This window comes from Corylus avellana, chromosome ca7 (genome assembly GCF_901000735.1).
Source record: "Corylus avellana chromosome ca7, CavTom2PMs-1.0".
NCBI classification, from domain to species: domain Eukaryota; kingdom Viridiplantae; phylum Streptophyta; class Magnoliopsida; order Fagales; family Betulaceae; genus Corylus; species Corylus avellana.
This window is the reverse complement of record NC_081547.1, coordinates 2,621,814-2,637,523: the sequence shown is the minus strand read 5'-3', so window position 1 is coordinate 2,637,523 and position 15,710 is coordinate 2,621,814. Positions and strand designations below refer to the sequence as shown.

Here is a 15,710-nt window from a genome sequence, read left to right as displayed (position 1 = left end):
TGCAACATATATACATTTTTTCACTGAGGCTCCATTCAATTTCATTGGACGTAAAATTATTTTCTGAAACTAATTTAGTAATTTTACCTATTTTTTTCGTGTTTGGTACACAGAATATCATGGTAAATCAAACAGAAAAACTTCATTTAAGTTTTCATTTATTTTTTAAGTTTAAACTTTAAACCTCATCATGCTCTCTCTTGTAATTCATTTTTCATTGTTGCGAGAGGTTGTCAAAATCCTCCACCAAAGTCGCCGGCCATTTCTAGTCACCGACTTATGGTCGTTAATTTGTCGTACAAGTCTAAAATTTGAAAAATATTTTCAATTGAAATCATTTTTCTCGCTGAAAATATTTTCAATAAGAATTTATATGTACTAAATTCTCATGATGAATTCATAATTTCATGTTAATAGAGTAAGATATTAGTAACATGAGGGAATAGGATCTTCTCCAATCCATTTTAGACTGGAGAATATTCAGTTCATAATTTTTATTATTTTTTCTTAAAAATCTTAGAGTCACAAATGAGACATCAATCATACTAACCAAAAAAAAAAAATATTTTATATTAAAAATATATATATAATAAAATAATAAAATAATAAGGAATGGTTGGCCACCCCAATGGGGCTGGCCGGACCATCCCAGTTGGGGGCTGGGGTGGCCGAAGCCACCCCATGGTCCTTGGGGGTGGTCCGGCTACCTCCAAGAGCCAAATCTAAAGAACAAAAACAAAAATTTGCGGCCATCCCTTATTTTTTATTATTATTTTATTTTATATATTTTTTTAATATGAAATAATATTTTATTATTTTTTATTAGTGGGATATGTATTAAAATTTTTAAGAATAAATCTTAGTCATAAATTGGATATTCTCCCGTCCAAAATGGACTGGAGAAGATCTTAAGAGTATGCTATTTAAATTTCTCATAAATGACATTGGAAAAATGCTTTTTTTTTTTTTTTTTTTTTGACATGTTCATATAAGAGAGGGATTCAAACTAATAACATTCACTTCATAATGCGTAATCCCCAATAGATTGAACTACATCTTAGGGACCATTGAAAAAATGCTTGGATGCTATTGAAAATCGACATATTATAATTTATGGAAAAAACTCATAGGATACGATTAACAAGTCCACCACTAGCTAATTAATGTGACGGTTTATTTTACCAATTATCAAAAGCCACATTAATGGCACCAGATGTAACCAATATTTAATATCATTTCTTGAATCCTAAACAACGATGAACAAGGAAACAATAGAAGTTTCCTTGAAATCTCAACAACCAGTAAATCAAAAAAAAATCAAAAAAAAAAAAAATCAAAAAAATCAATGCTAGAAGTCAAAAGAAGAACTTTTGCTGGAAAAGCAATCGGGTAATCCAGGGTTAAGTTAAGCTTGCATTGAAAAGAAAGAAGAAAATAAGTGGCCTTACTTTCTTCTTTTGTTTTGCCCTTCTGATTTGATTAGATCTGCTATTTTAGATAATTTTTTATATTAATATTTTTTTTAAAAAAAAAAAATCATAACCCAATTAAAATAGTTGAGACATGAGTGGTAAAAGATAGCATTACTCATGATTTGGAAAAAGTTAAGAAAAATGACGTGTCAGCGCAAGTAAAAGTCTTTGATATTTTATTTTATTTTTTTAATAAAAACATATGAAATGGGGTACAGTACATACATTACACCGAGTTCCAAGTGCAAGGCTAAAAATCTGGAACATGGGCCACAAGGAAAAACATGTCCATGGAAGAAAACATAGTGGTGAGCCCACAAAGTTGTGTGTGAAGCAGAAACAACTGGAAGAAAAGGACAACATGATGGGTGAGGTGAATTGTGATGGCTTTAGGCTTTCACAAACAACGGTACAGGCCTTTGGAGTTTTGGACACTAGCTCCTCGAAGCCAACATGGTCTCAAATTTCTCATTGGTTTTCAACTTTTCGATAAGCTTTCTATGGGCAAACTTTAATTCATTGCACCCTTTTTGACTCCCATCCCCTTCTTTCCCCCACCCACCTCTCTCTGTCACCTTCAACTCATCCATCTTTGGCCACGCATTTTCTCTCATATAATTGTTTTACCAGTTACCACATTTTAGAATTTGAGTTTTTAAGATTGTGGGATCACCAACCTTTGTCTGGGGGACAAACAGATAACGATTGACATCACATGCATGACAAGGACTAGAGAAAATCGATTTTGGTTGGTCGTTTAAGGTCTATGATTCATGCTGCACCCTAAATATCTAATTGGGAGAAGGTTCCTCATTTTTACAACTTGCCACAAGAAGTTGAAATTGTGTTGTTCTCCAACTTGCTGAGGAGTGCTTTAGTGAATAGATTGGCAGGTTGTAGATTCGTAGGCACGTCAAATGTTTGAATGATTTTGGTCTGGAGTTTCTTTCGGATAAGATAATGTGACAGTTAATCTTTGTTCGCTCATAGAATATTAGATTCGAGGCATATAATATAGATGCCTCCTTGGTTGTCACACTATAGCTTGAGGGGTTGTGAACGTGTCATATTAAGATTTGTCAATAAATATTTTAACCAAATAATCTCGCAATACATACAAGTTATAGCTCTATATTCAGCGTCAGCCGAAACAAGATGCAATAGAGATAAAGCTCTGTGAAGATGGAATGGGTGCTTTGTTTGCAAGAAATTCTACAGAGTATTCTTGAAATAGAGGAACAAAACCTTCAGCAATCGTATCTATACCATGCGAAATTCAGAGATAGAAAGCAGGTAAAAAAAATAATATATATATATATATATATATATATATATATATATATATATATATATTTTTCCGAATGAATTTATGTGGGTATTGATCGTTTACGCTGCAGTATGTGCTCCCATAGTTCAATCCCATAATCCCACTCTACCACCTCCCCTTGGACCACTCACCACCGATGGTCTATGGTTATGTCCAATGAACACAAAAAGGAAACCAGTTGTGCACCACAAGGCCTCAACCTTCAGAAGGTCGAGCCCAATGTGCAGCAATGAAATGACTAATGGGCTTTGGTTGTGCTCAGTACTTAACCAAACAAATACCAAGGGACGGCCCAATTCTCGGTGTGTGGGCCGTGGAGGATAGCCACGTTTTACACCCTGCGGCATGTTGATGTTGAAAATGATTTCTTTTTCTTTTTCTTTTTCGTTTTTTTTTTTTTTTTTTTTTATTAATGTTTCATGAGTTTTTCAATTCAAATTTCAATATTTAAAAATTGGCAATGTACCCCTCTAATGTTTCAAAAAATTTTAATTCAGACCCTTCATTACTAATTTTCGTATCATTGAATGAAAATCATCTCACGTGCGTCTCACGTAAGATTTTGATGCCCTCTATTTCAATTTTAACCTCATTAAAACCTATGGAATTACGTAATTACTCGCAATTTCATAGGTTTTAATGAAAATAATTACGTAATTTCATTCAGACCCTTCATTACTAATTTTCGTATCATTGAATGAAAATCATCTCACGTGCGTCTCACGTAAGATTTTGATGCCCTCTATTTCAATTTTAACCTCATTAAAACCTATGGAATTACGTAATTACTCGCAATTTCATAGGTTTTAATGAAAATAATTACGTAATTTCATAGGTTTTAATGAGGGCAAAATTGGAATAGAGGGTATCCGAATAGAGGGTATCAAAATCCCATGTGAGACGCACGTGAGATGATTTCCGTCTAATTAGACAGAAATTAGTAACAGAGGGTTTGAATTGAAATTTTTTGAAACATTAGGGGTACATTGCCAATTTTTAAACACTAGAATTCGAATTGAAAAACCCCTGAAACTTCAAGGGGTAAAGTGAATTTTTTTCTTCCTTTTTTTTTTAAGTATTATATTATGAAAAGAGAAATGCTATAATCTAATAAAAACTCCACATTTTGCCCATAAAAGTCCACGGGACAAAATGCCATTTTATTTTATTTTATTTTTTTTTGCGGAGAAAAAAAGACAACACAAAAAAAATAATATGGCATCTTGCCACGTAAACTTTTATAAGCAAAAAAAGCCTTTGATTACAACATTTTGTGCCCCCCGACTTTTCATGCTACTTGATCACGCTATCTATGCGACTCAGTCAAATTAAGCCTAAAAAAAAGGAGGAAATCTTGCAATGTCAATTTCCTATGAAGGGTTAGCGCTGGACTGGATCGTCAAACAACAAAACGCCGCAATATTAGTTGACTAGGATTTAGCTATTTTGTAATGACATTGAATACATTTAGACGTTTGATCTAGCTTATTCATTTTTTTTTTTTTTTTTTTTTACCTATAGGGTTGCTGGTTCCTAGGGCAGGACCATTGTACCACTCGTGACCAAGCTAAGCTCTAAATACAACTTTGGTTGTTCCCGGACTATGATAGTACCTAGACCACCGAATCATGAGAATACTTATACATCACAGCACGTGAACACATCGTAGATTAGACACTTCATCTTAGATTATTCAAATGTTTTCTCATTCGGTGTGAGACTATTCAAATTAGTTGACACGATAGATATGGTAAGATGGACAATATAATTTTGGCTGAACAGCTCTTTTTTTTATTTATTTTTTTGGCTGAACAGCTCTTTTTTTTATTTATTTTTTTGGGAAAAGGCTAAGAGAACCTTAAGCAAAAAATGACTAATAATTTTAAGAATTCAAAACCCAGTTGCTTCTCCTAGAAGAAAAAGGTATAATTGGAAGCAATTATATATGTAGGATTCTTCAAATTATAGGTTAACTTTTATTTCTTTATCATTTTTTTGGTTTACTTTATCGTGGTCCCTGCAGCTTTTCTCTTTCTCCCTTAATTTGATTTATGAATCATATCATCATTGTACATTAATAATATGACACTTGAAGTCTTGAATAAAGTAAAATTGAATCATTGTTGGTTTATAGACCCATTGGAAATAAGTCTCTAGATATTTAATTGTTGTATTAGTATGAATTGGTAACTTAAGAGTTATGTCTAATAATATATTATGTTGGTGTCAATTGTGATTTAATGATCAAGTGATTATATGATATAATCATATAAATTATAGTGATAATATATTAAACTCAAATTGTGATTTAATTATTTTTTTAAAAAAAATTGTAATTTAATGATGAAGTGGTTATATGTATAAATATTTTTATAATTATAATTATAAAAATTATTATATAAAAAGGCGGTTAGCGGTTAGCGGTTACGGTTAGTAGACCCAATAACCGCTAACCGCTAACCGCTAGGCGGTTATAGCGGTTAGTTAGCGGTTAATGCGGTTAGACGGTTAAACGGTTAGACGGTTGGCGGTTATAGCGGTTAGCGGTTAGCGGGCGGTTCTTAACCGCCCGCCTTTGCACCCCTGTATCCAAGCAACAGTTGTACGACTACTACTTCAATTCATTCTTTACTATTTCTTTTCCCTCTGATGGGATATACCTCGCTGTACATTATCTTCCAAAAAAAAAAAAAAAAGATAAAGAGAAAAGGAAAAAAGAAAAAAAAGAAGCGAAGATATTCCCTTATTTGTTACATATTTTTTCGTTCTTTCTAGGCTATATGTTTCGGTTAATAAAGAAAGAGGAACGTGCATGAGTAGGCAACATTCTACCTACACAGGAAATGCCTTGCAAGGTGCAGGAAATTTCTTGATCTAGATCCGTGTAGTGTAATGAGGCTATTTGTTGTACACGTCTAATGAATAGTCTTATGTAAAAGGATATTTAATTTAAGGGTTAAATTCACTTTACTCCTGAAATTTCATGAGTTTTTCAATTTGAACTCCAATGTTTAAAAATTAGCAATGTATTCCCTAATGTTTCAAAATTTTTCAATTCAGACTCTCTGTTACTAATTTTCGTCTAATTGAACAAAAATCATCCCTTAAAATTTTAATGTGCTCTATTTCAATTTTGCCCACATTAAAACCTATGAAATTATGTAATTTTATAGGTTTTAATGATCATCAAAATCTCACATGAGACGCATGTGAGATGATTTCTGTCCAATTAGACGAAAATTAGTAATGGAGAGTTTGAATTGAAATTTTTTAAAATATTATGAGAGGTACATTGTCAATTTTTAAATATTGAAATTCGAATTAAAAAACCCTTAAAACTTCATGGGTAAAGTGATTTTTTCCCTTAATTTAATTAAGTCTCATTTAGAAAAGCATTGAGTATTTGGGGTTCGAGCGGTCCGAACACTGGTTCAAGCAAAGTGAGGTTTGAGTACCGCCTTTTCACACAATGAGCAGTCCCATAATGACTCCCATTACACCCGATACTTGTCGGCAAGAAACTACACGTGACACCCCATAATGCTTTCATTGAAGCTGCTAATACTAAATTAGATTGCGTGATTGCGTGTGGCGTTTGTTTTAGTTCAAATTATACTTTTTCTTTGTAAGAAAATGCCGAGAAAGGACGGTGTGAAGAATAAGATTATGAACTCAAAACTTATCAAATTGTATAAAAAAAAATAATTCAATTATCTGTAATGCTGTGCTGCCCCATGACACTCTGATATTCCCTTGCAGCCTTGGTTGAATAAATAAATTTCTTTAATGCTGCCATTGCTTTAATCGGTATCTTACCTAGCCTTTGAATTTTTTATTCCTCTATGATTGTATTTCGATGATGCTTCTCTTCTATTAAAATATGAAGATTTGAAATTTGACTTGTAATTATGGCCTATAATCTATAGGTTTAAATAAATAAAATACAAGGATTAGCATTCTATATTCCATGTTTATACATTAATAATCACATATAATACTATTAATGTCCTCTGAATTTGTCGGTCTGACATGTGCCCTGTGCATCATGATCAAGAGCATCTCTCTTTTGTCCTACTCTTATTTATTTTTTTTTTCTTCCCTCCATGTGTAAAAAAACCTATTAATTCCCTCCTTCAGAATCACATGCACCATGTTATCATTTTTCAAATATTATTTTTATTTTATTTATAAGATCAAACTTTAGATCTTATTTATAGTGGCAAATTTCGCACTTATAATAAATTATACTCCAACCCTTTTTTCTTAAATGAGAGGAAAAATACCCTTGAATTATGGAAAAATCATTTCATGGTTCAAGTTTTTTTTTTTTTTGAGTTATATCTAATAATGTATATAGTATCATGTTATTTAAAATTCTTAAGGTTTAAATGACGCGGTGACATATAGACCATTAAATTTATAAAATATAATATGAACAATAAAATGATTTCTCCCTTCTTCCAACTTACAGATCGAAACCAATTTATATATGATCCCAAATTTTGACTTTCTATAGCCAGGGTACGCGTCTAAATTATTATCAATACAACATGGATTTGCTGGCATGGGGAATATTAGACCGTGTCTTCTCAAATTGTTCATTAACTATTTACAAAAAGCATAATACTAATTAATTAATACTTTTATAAAGAAATAAAAAGTCATCTTAATTCTTTCAATCACTTTACAGTTATCACGTATATAATGTATTTCAAAGTTTATACTTCACAATATTCCCCTCCTAGCTTTACACGATTACATATACACCATTTTCATGGATTATATATATACTAATCCATGGCAAAGACTCTTTCCAAGTCTAACTGGCCCCATGCCTCTTTTGAAGTTTATTTTGGAAAATTCGTGAAGAACAAGAAGACCATCCAAAGATAGCCGTTTGATGATCTACTTCATTACTTTATTCTAGGAGCTAAATCATTAGTTGTCTTAAAAGGTTAAGCCGATAAAAATTAATAAAATAAATTATTTAATTAATACTTTAACGACCAAATCCTTTATCTTTTAAAAATTGATGATCGTGTCAACTTCTCGATGCCAATTATGCCACCATATTTAAAGTGGAAGCTTTTTATAAATGTGGGGCTTAGATTGGTTATTCTTAACCGATCTATTTGACTTACATTTAATGTAACAAATGTCTTTAACTCCTTCAAATACAAAATAAAAATTGAAACTATATGACAAAAATTATTCTGAGAGAGAGTGAGTGAGGATAGCTGTTCCTATTATATATGTTCATAGCACATAGAAAACTCAAGAGATCAGTTCCATTGTTTGTTTGCGTCATAGAATTTGGAAGCCCACGGGTGGCAACCGAGGGTCAAACTTTCAGTTTAGATTCAACTGAGAAAAGCTTGTTTACTGGTCAGAATTGGACCATCTTATTCTTCCCAATCCCCATACATAATAGATGTTACTCTGCGTCTCAGTATATGCTCTATAATTTCTATATTGTATATATTTAGTTAATATGAAATAAAAATAACGTCCAACAGCTTTTTTTTTTTTTTTTTTCTTTATCTAAAACACATATTTTGCTTTTTGATTTACTACTCTTTCTTCTCTCTCTTGGTGGTTTAAGAAAAAAAAAAAAAATGTTTAAAGAAAATAGAGAATGAAAAATAAAATCTACTAAAATTTGTATTGAAAAAAGTAATAGTAAAATAAAAAATAAAAAATAAATTGTTTTTATTAGCTAATAAGCTTACAATGGGGGAGAGAAGAAGAAAGTGAAATGATTATGAGAAGCAGCAGAGCTGTCAATAACGGAGAGTCAACGTCACTTTTAAAAGTCACCAGTTTGGTATATATATTCTAATCCAACTTGCTCGTGCCTCGTGATCAGAAGTGTCATTCCCTTCACATTTTTTTTTTTTATATTGGGTGGCTCCTTGAATAATTAAACCCTACCATATTATATATATAAATCCCTGCTCCATTAATCATCCCCATATTGAAACTTCAATTTCCCTGATCAAATGGGTCGGTTTAATCTTATAGTCGTGCTGTCACTTGGCCTTAGCTTGTGCCTCTTCCCCAACACAATATCAGCAGCACTACGAAAAAATTACTATGCCAATGTCTGCCCCAATGTCGAAAACATTGTAGTTAATATGAAATAAAAATAACGTCCAACAGCTTTTTCTTTTTTTTTTTTCTTTATCTAAAACACATATTTTGCTTTTTGATTAACTACTCTTTCTTCTCTCTCTTGGTGGTTTAAGAAAATAAAAATAAAAAATGTTTAAAGAAAATAGAGAATGAAAAATAAAATCTACTAAAATTTGTATTGAAAAAGTAATAGTAAAATAAAAAATAAAAAATAAATTGTTTTTATTAGCTAATAAGCTTACAATGGGGGAGAGAAGAAGAAAGTGAAATGAATATGAGAAGCAGCAGAGCTGTCAATAACGGAGAGTCAACGTCACTTTTAAAAGTCACCAGTTTGGTATATATATTCTAATCCAACTTGCTCGTGGCTCGTGATCAGAAGTGTCATTCCCTTCACATTTTTTTTTTTTATATTGGGTGGCTCCTTGAATAATTTAAACCCTACCATATTATATATATAAATCCCTGCTCCATTAATCATCCCCATATTGAAACTTCAATTTCCCTGATCAAATGGGTCGGTTTAATCTTATAGTCGTGCTGTCACTTGGCCTTAGCTTGTGCCTCTTCCCCAACACAATATCAGCAGCACTACGAAAAAATTACTATGCCAATGTCTGCCCCAATGTCGAAAACATTGTCAGAGATGCTGTCAGAAAGAAATTTAACCAAACGTTTGTTACAGTTCCTGCAACCATCCGCCTCTTCTTCCACGATTGCTTTGTCCAGGTAAATTTAAGAACAACGATTTGTCGTCTGTGTTAAATTTAGTCAATCCATTTGACCAATTGGGCAGTGAATAACAGGGTTGTGATGCGTCGGTGATAATAGCATCCAGTGGAAGTAACACGGCAGAGAAGGACCATCCTGACAATCTCTCACTTGCCGGAGATGGATTTGACACCGTGATCAAAGCCAAGGCGGCTGTTGATGCGGTCCCAAGCTGCAAGAACAAGGTCTCCTGCGCTGATATACTCGCAATGGCAACCCGAGATGCCATTGCTCTGGTTTGTTTACCCTTCTTATCCAGTAACTTTTTCTTTTTTTTTTTTACCATATATTCTAACTCAGATTGTTGTTACTGTGGAGTAATAGTTTATGATATGATAATTGGTGCGTGCAGTCTGGCGGGCCTTCATATGCGGTTGAGTTGGGAAGGTTGGATGGGCTAAGTTCAACAGCTGCAAGTGTAAATGGGAAGCTGCCTGCACCAACCTTCAATCTGACTCAGCTCAATACCCTATTTGCTGCCAATGGCCTCTCCCAAAACGACATGATTGCTCTCTCAGGTAGGGCCACTGCGTGATTCTGTGTAGGCTTCACCTATATATCGACGAGATTCTGGAAATAAATGATAATTTATTATCCCTTAATCAATATTTAACAATTACGTGTTCTTAAACACCGTCACCCTGCATGCATATATCATACATGTACCGGCAGATCACAGAATGATAACAATGTTTTGTGTTTTTTGCAGCGGCTCACACGGTTGGATTCTCTCACTGTAGCAGATTTGCGGACCGGATATACAATTTCAGCCGTCAAAACCCGGTGGACCCTACGCTAAACAAGGCATATGCGACCCAACTTCAATCTGACTGCCCGACGGATGTGGACCCCAGGATAGCCATCAACATGGACCCAAACACGCCCAATACGTTTGATAATATGTACTTCAAGAATCTCCAGCAAGGGATGGGCCTGTTCACTTCGGATCAAGTCCTCTTCACAGACACCCGGTCCAGGCCCTTTGTGAATAGATTGGCCAGAAATGCGACAGATTTCCAGAAGGTCTTCGTCAATGCAATGACCAGGCTGGGCCGGGTCGGAGTGAAGACGGGCAAGAATGGGAATATTCGTATCGATTGTGGATCTTTCAATTGAGAAAACCATACACCAAATAAAAATAATAATAATATGGGGATTAAGTTTAAGACGTAGAATGTCATGCTGGCGAGCATATCTGCAAACCAATATTTATATTTCAATTATTAAATTGATATTTTATTCTATTTTTTTAATATTTCTATTCAAATGATAGCTCGAATGATTGATGAGAAGCTTATCAATATGCAATGTGATTGTTAATTGCACGCATAATTCTTTGTACATCTTATTTATTAACAACCTTGTTTTTTCTCTATAGACCCCACGTCAAGTCATTATCACTATAATGTGTTATATTTCAAGATGCTAAAGCCCCATCCATAATATTAATGATCTTTGAGGGTGATGCGTAACCTACTTGTCTTAAAATTAAAGACGTTTCATAACTTATCAAACATTTATGTCAACTCATTGTCCAATAGCAAAATGTACGTGCATAATGTAGATCAACACCTCAAATTGGAAGAATTTATAATAAAAATTATAATACTTTCAAAAATATTCTATTCGCTAAATATTTTCACCCGTTATGAAAGTACATATCATGTTAAGTGATACCATATTTTATAAAAGACATACATTAAAAACCGTAAATACTCCTAACAAATTATACCCTATCCTTGAGCACCTCTTTCCATTGCCTAGTAATGACGAGTGGATAAGAAATGATTGATTTAATATTTAATTAATATTATAACATTCTTCTTAGTTTAAACTTTTTCTTAATAAATATAGTCTAATAATTAATTAAAATAAGAAGTGAATGATGAAGATAAAATTTAAATTCAAAATATTTATTCTGGTATTATATTAAATTATTGATTATTTTTGAAATTTAAATTAATAAAAATAATTTTTAAAATTTTTAAATTAATACTCTTACAATTAAGACGTGCACTCAAATTTGTCAAATTAATGCGGCCCTTCGTCAAGGATGCAGGCACGTACACGCCAATCGAGTGTTACTTTTAATCATTGCGAGAAAATTAACTCATTCAAAATGCTGACCTCTATTCTTTTTTCTTTTTTCAATTAGATGTCTATTTCGAAGCAGACAATTACCCAAATTTAGTTTTCGGAAGTGATGTCTCGGAAGGGAACTTTAGTCTTTAGATTGTTTCTAAATTGACAACTAGCATGTATTAGTACTGTATCTGCTAACTAATTAAGTACTTGCGAACTTGACTCTGGCTAGTACAAAAATTGAAGTTTAGAAGGTTTGGCTTGGATCATGTTAATCAATACAGGACATTCCCTCTGGTCAAATGAAACTCACTCTTTTTAATTAGCACAAACCCGGCCACTTAATACTTGGAAATATCATGGCTGTCCATATTCAATAACCTGTTGTTAATAACAGGGAGTCAAGCCAAACTCAAGTTTAGGGTCCATCTTCGTTTTTAGCACTACCTTTGAAGTAATTATTACTTGGACGTGCAGCTATAAATAATTGTGTGTAACTTCGCCCCTAGTGATTGACTTGTTTTTAATGTATGTATATATATTATCGGGGGTTTAGAATTTTTTTTTTTTTTTTTTTTTTTTTTTGGGTCCAAATCTTTAGTTTTTGAAAGATTTTGTATTGTAATAGCGGAATTGCTTAATTAATACATTACAAAGTGGCGCTAATACCAATATATATTATGAGTAATGCTATAAGTTTTCCTAAAGTTTTCCTAGAGTCATCCCAAATGTGATGTGGTTTAAGTCAATAAATCACATATCAAATTTAACGATAATTTTTAAAACCACATCACATTTGGGATGATTCTAGGAAGACTCTAAGAATACTTATAACATGACTCATATATTATATACACCGACTCCAAGGCTCCAAGCAAGCAAAACAAATCTATAAAAGTATTCAAGTATCAGTCATCTCAAAAATTTAAGTTGATATAGAAGAGATGAATTTAATAATTTAAATTATGTTTTAGCATGTCGACATCGATCATCATGTCTCATAGGGAAATTAAGGAATCCTTTTTGTCTTTGTTAATTTCCTTTTCCTGGATGATTTGAATTTGTGCTAGATATGCTGCATGGTAATCTTTCCAAGTTATCCAAGACTTTCCTTGCACGTGTTCATGATTTAGCTGTCATACATAGCCGTTGCTGGTTGATCTTGATGCACAGTATTGGCTATATATAGCATGATTCACGAGATATTGCCTTTCTAATTCTGTTAAAAGTTGAAACATGATTAATCAGCATCATCTGCAGGAGCTGATTGAGGAGCAGATGGAATATTGCATGTGGTCATTAGTCAGCTTAATTATCTACTTGATTAACAATGTCGGGACTTTTAAACCTCCCAAAAAACATGGTTTTAGAATCAAATCTATGAACGTGAGCATGGTTATTGGTTGGTGTGTACCTGGCTAGCAAATATTAAAAAATAAAATAAAATAAAATTAAAGGAGGTCTGCTATGCTTTCTGGAGTTAGGAAGTCCACAGGAAGCAGTCGTAACGTGCATGCTACGTTCTTGTCGGGCTACTATTCACTTTTGCCCACTCTCTCGATCTGTCTCCCTCCTCTCTCTTCAGAGTTTAAGTTGTGAGATTTTTTGTAGGGTTAATTTTTTTTAACACAAGGTAATTGTGCTTTGTGATTTCGTTTTCAAATATCCACATATATGATCAATTTGTAAGAGCGTTTCAAATGGTATCAATACACATCTTACCTTCGTCTAAAAATTTAACGCCTCAAACCTATCAGCTACCAGCATGTGTCTTATACGTGTATTAGTTAAAAAATTTTGAGGTGGCTGAGTTGTAAGATTTTTTTTCTATTTGGTACATAGACCGCTCCCCCCATCTCTCTTTCTCTCTCTCTGACCTCAGTGTTTCTCGTTGGACCACGTTGTGAGAATTTTTTTTGTTTTTGTTTTTTATAATTAGGTACAAAGGCCACGTCTTTGAGATTCAAACTTCTTGTTTTTACTAAAATATTTCGACAACGGAGTTGTTATGGATAAGACATTTGAAGGCGGCTTCTGGCTGCCCATTAGCAGAACCAAAGATCAATTAATTCTTCAATGTGGTAATTAAGACTTAAGAGTGATATTAACAAAAATGTGTTGGCTGTAGAGAAGATTCCAACTTTACTTCGTGCATGTGACCACACTTCCACTATATATACATCCCTTTCACTCCAACCATGAACCAGAGCCACGCTTGCACTCCTATAAATCAATCTCCCTTTCTTCTCCTCCTCTCTCGCTCTCTGTACCGAAATCAAACTTCGGAGTTTTGGTCAATTAAATGGGTCGGTTTCTTCTTATAGCCGTGTGGTCACTTTCCCTTGGGCTTTGGCTCTACCCTCAAGCAGCATCAGCGCAACTAAAGCAAAACTACTACGCAAACATCTGCCCCAATGTCGAAAACATCGTTCGAGATGCCGTCCAAAAGAAGTTTAAACAAACTTTTGTCACGGTTCCTGCCACCATCCGTCTCTTTTTCCATGATTGCTTTGTGCAGGTAAATCTGAAACAATGACACGGAAAAAAAAGGGTGTCGGTTTGGATTTTTATTGTTGTCTTATGATGATGATCACGGTATTTGTTTTATGTCATAAATTATAGGGTTGTGATGCCTCGGTAATTATACAATCCACTGGAAGCAACACGGCGGAGAAGGATCACCCAGATAATCTGTCACTTGCCGGAGATGGATTTGACACGGTGATCAAAGCCAAAGCGGCCATTGATGCCGTCGGAAGCTGCAAAAACAAGGTCTCCTGCGCTGATGTTCTTGCCATGGCAACCCGAGATGTCATTGCACTGGTTGGTTCACCATTCTCGTTGAGTACATTGATTAATTTGTACCTATAAATGCTACTTGGACTAGGTCTGCCATTATTTCAGTAGCTTTGGGCTGTTTCTTTCTTTTACGCTTAATAATAATATTGGCATTGATTGATAATATTGAAAACGACGCAGTCTGGTGGGCCTTCTTATGCTGTGGAGTTGGGAAGACTAGACGGCCTGAGCTCGAAAGCTTCTAGCGTAAATGGCAAGCTGCCCCAGCCAACCTTCAATTTGGACCAGCTCAATTCCCTGTTTGCTGCCAACGGACTCACCCAAGCCGATATGATTGCTCTCTCAGGTTAGGCGGGTGACAGAAACCCTTCTATTTTTTTGACTCAGATTCAGTTTTGGGGCGGGTGCCCAAACACGACTTACGTGGGTCCGCCTGACACCGCACTTTTTGTTATCTTATTTTTGGATCGATCTGTCCGGATTAAGAAAGCGGTCTGTATGGACATACATAAAATGACTTGATGTGGAATCTGGTGCAGGCGCGCATACCGTTGGATTCTCTCACTGTAGTAAATTTGCGAACCGGATCTACAATTTCAGCGGTCAGAATCCGGTAGACCCGAGTCTGAACAAGGATTATGCGACCCAGCTGCAAGCGATGTGCCCAAAGATTGTGGACCCGAGGATAGCCATCAACATGGACCCAAACACGCCCAATACCTTTGACAATACATACTTCAAAAATCTTCAAGAAGGAAAGGGGCTTTTTACGTCGGACCAGGTTCTCTTCACGGACGCCAGGTCTAAGTCCACCGTGAACAGCTGGTCCAGCAGCTCTTCCGCCTTTCAAAATGCTTTTGTCTCCGCCATCACCAAGCTGGGCCGGGTCGGAGTCAAAACCGGGAAGAATGGCAACATTCGTACCGATTGTGCTGCTTTTAATTGAGAAAATTCAGTCCCTCATGATTTGAATAATCAAGAAATGCAAATTGGCATTGTATTTGGAAGGCGAGCTGCGTGGGTTCGACAACATATGACGAATAAGACTAATGTTATTGAGTGAATTGTTAAGCACGTCAATTAAGTTGTATGGCAATTTTATAATAATTAATTAAATAATATTATTC

General features: G+C 34.4%; 2 protein-coding genes across 2 annotated transcripts; both read left to right on the top strand.

Annotated features, from left to right (window-relative positions):
• Positions 1–9,444: 9,444 nt before the first annotated feature.
• Positions 9,445–10,818, top strand: LOC132188384 (peroxidase 73-like). Its single transcript, XM_059602819.1, has 4 exons — positions 9,445–9,660; positions 9,738–9,938; positions 10,055–10,220; positions 10,412–10,818. The coding sequence occupies exons 1-4, from the start codon at positions 9,445–9,447 to the stop codon at positions 10,816–10,818; spliced, it is 990 nt and encodes a 329-aa protein (XP_059458802.1).
• A 3,160-nt stretch (positions 10,819–13,978) lies between these two features.
• On the top strand, positions 13,979–15,710 carry LOC132186883 (peroxidase 73-like). The gene is made up of 4 exons (XM_059600993.1): positions 13,979–14,302; positions 14,407–14,607; positions 14,764–14,929; positions 15,123–15,710. The coding sequence occupies exons 1-4, from the start codon at positions 14,087–14,089 to the stop codon at positions 15,527–15,529; spliced, it is 990 nt and encodes a 329-aa protein (XP_059456976.1). The 5' UTR covers positions 13,979–14,086; the 3' UTR covers positions 15,530–15,710.

What these genes read in the sequence shown, in the direction of transcription:
- LOC132188384 (XM_059602819.1), top strand. Translation starts at nt 9,445, where the DNA reads ATGGGTCGGTTTAATCTTATAGTCGTGCTGTCACTTGGCCTTAGCTTG. An exon ending in CCCGAGATGCCATTGCTCTG is followed by an intron (nt 9,939 to 10,054) that starts GTTTGTTTACCC and finishes TGGTGCGTGCAG; the next exon opens with TCTGGCGGGCCTTCATATGC. An exon ending in CGACATGATTGCTCTCTCAG is followed by an intron (nt 10,221 to 10,411) that starts GTAGGGCCACTG and finishes TGTTTTTTGCAG; the next exon opens with CGGCTCACACGGTTGGATTC.
- LOC132186883 (XM_059600993.1), top strand. Translation starts at nt 14,087, where the DNA reads ATGGGTCGGTTTCTTCTTATAGCCGTGTGGTCACTTTCCCTTGGGCTT. An exon ending in TCCATGATTGCTTTGTGCAG is followed by an intron (nt 14,303 to 14,406) that starts GTAAATCTGAAA and finishes CATAAATTATAG; the next exon opens with GGTTGTGATGCCTCGGTAAT. An exon ending in CGATATGATTGCTCTCTCAG is followed by an intron (nt 14,930 to 15,122) that starts GTTAGGCGGGTG and finishes AATCTGGTGCAG; the next exon opens with GCGCGCATACCGTTGGATTC.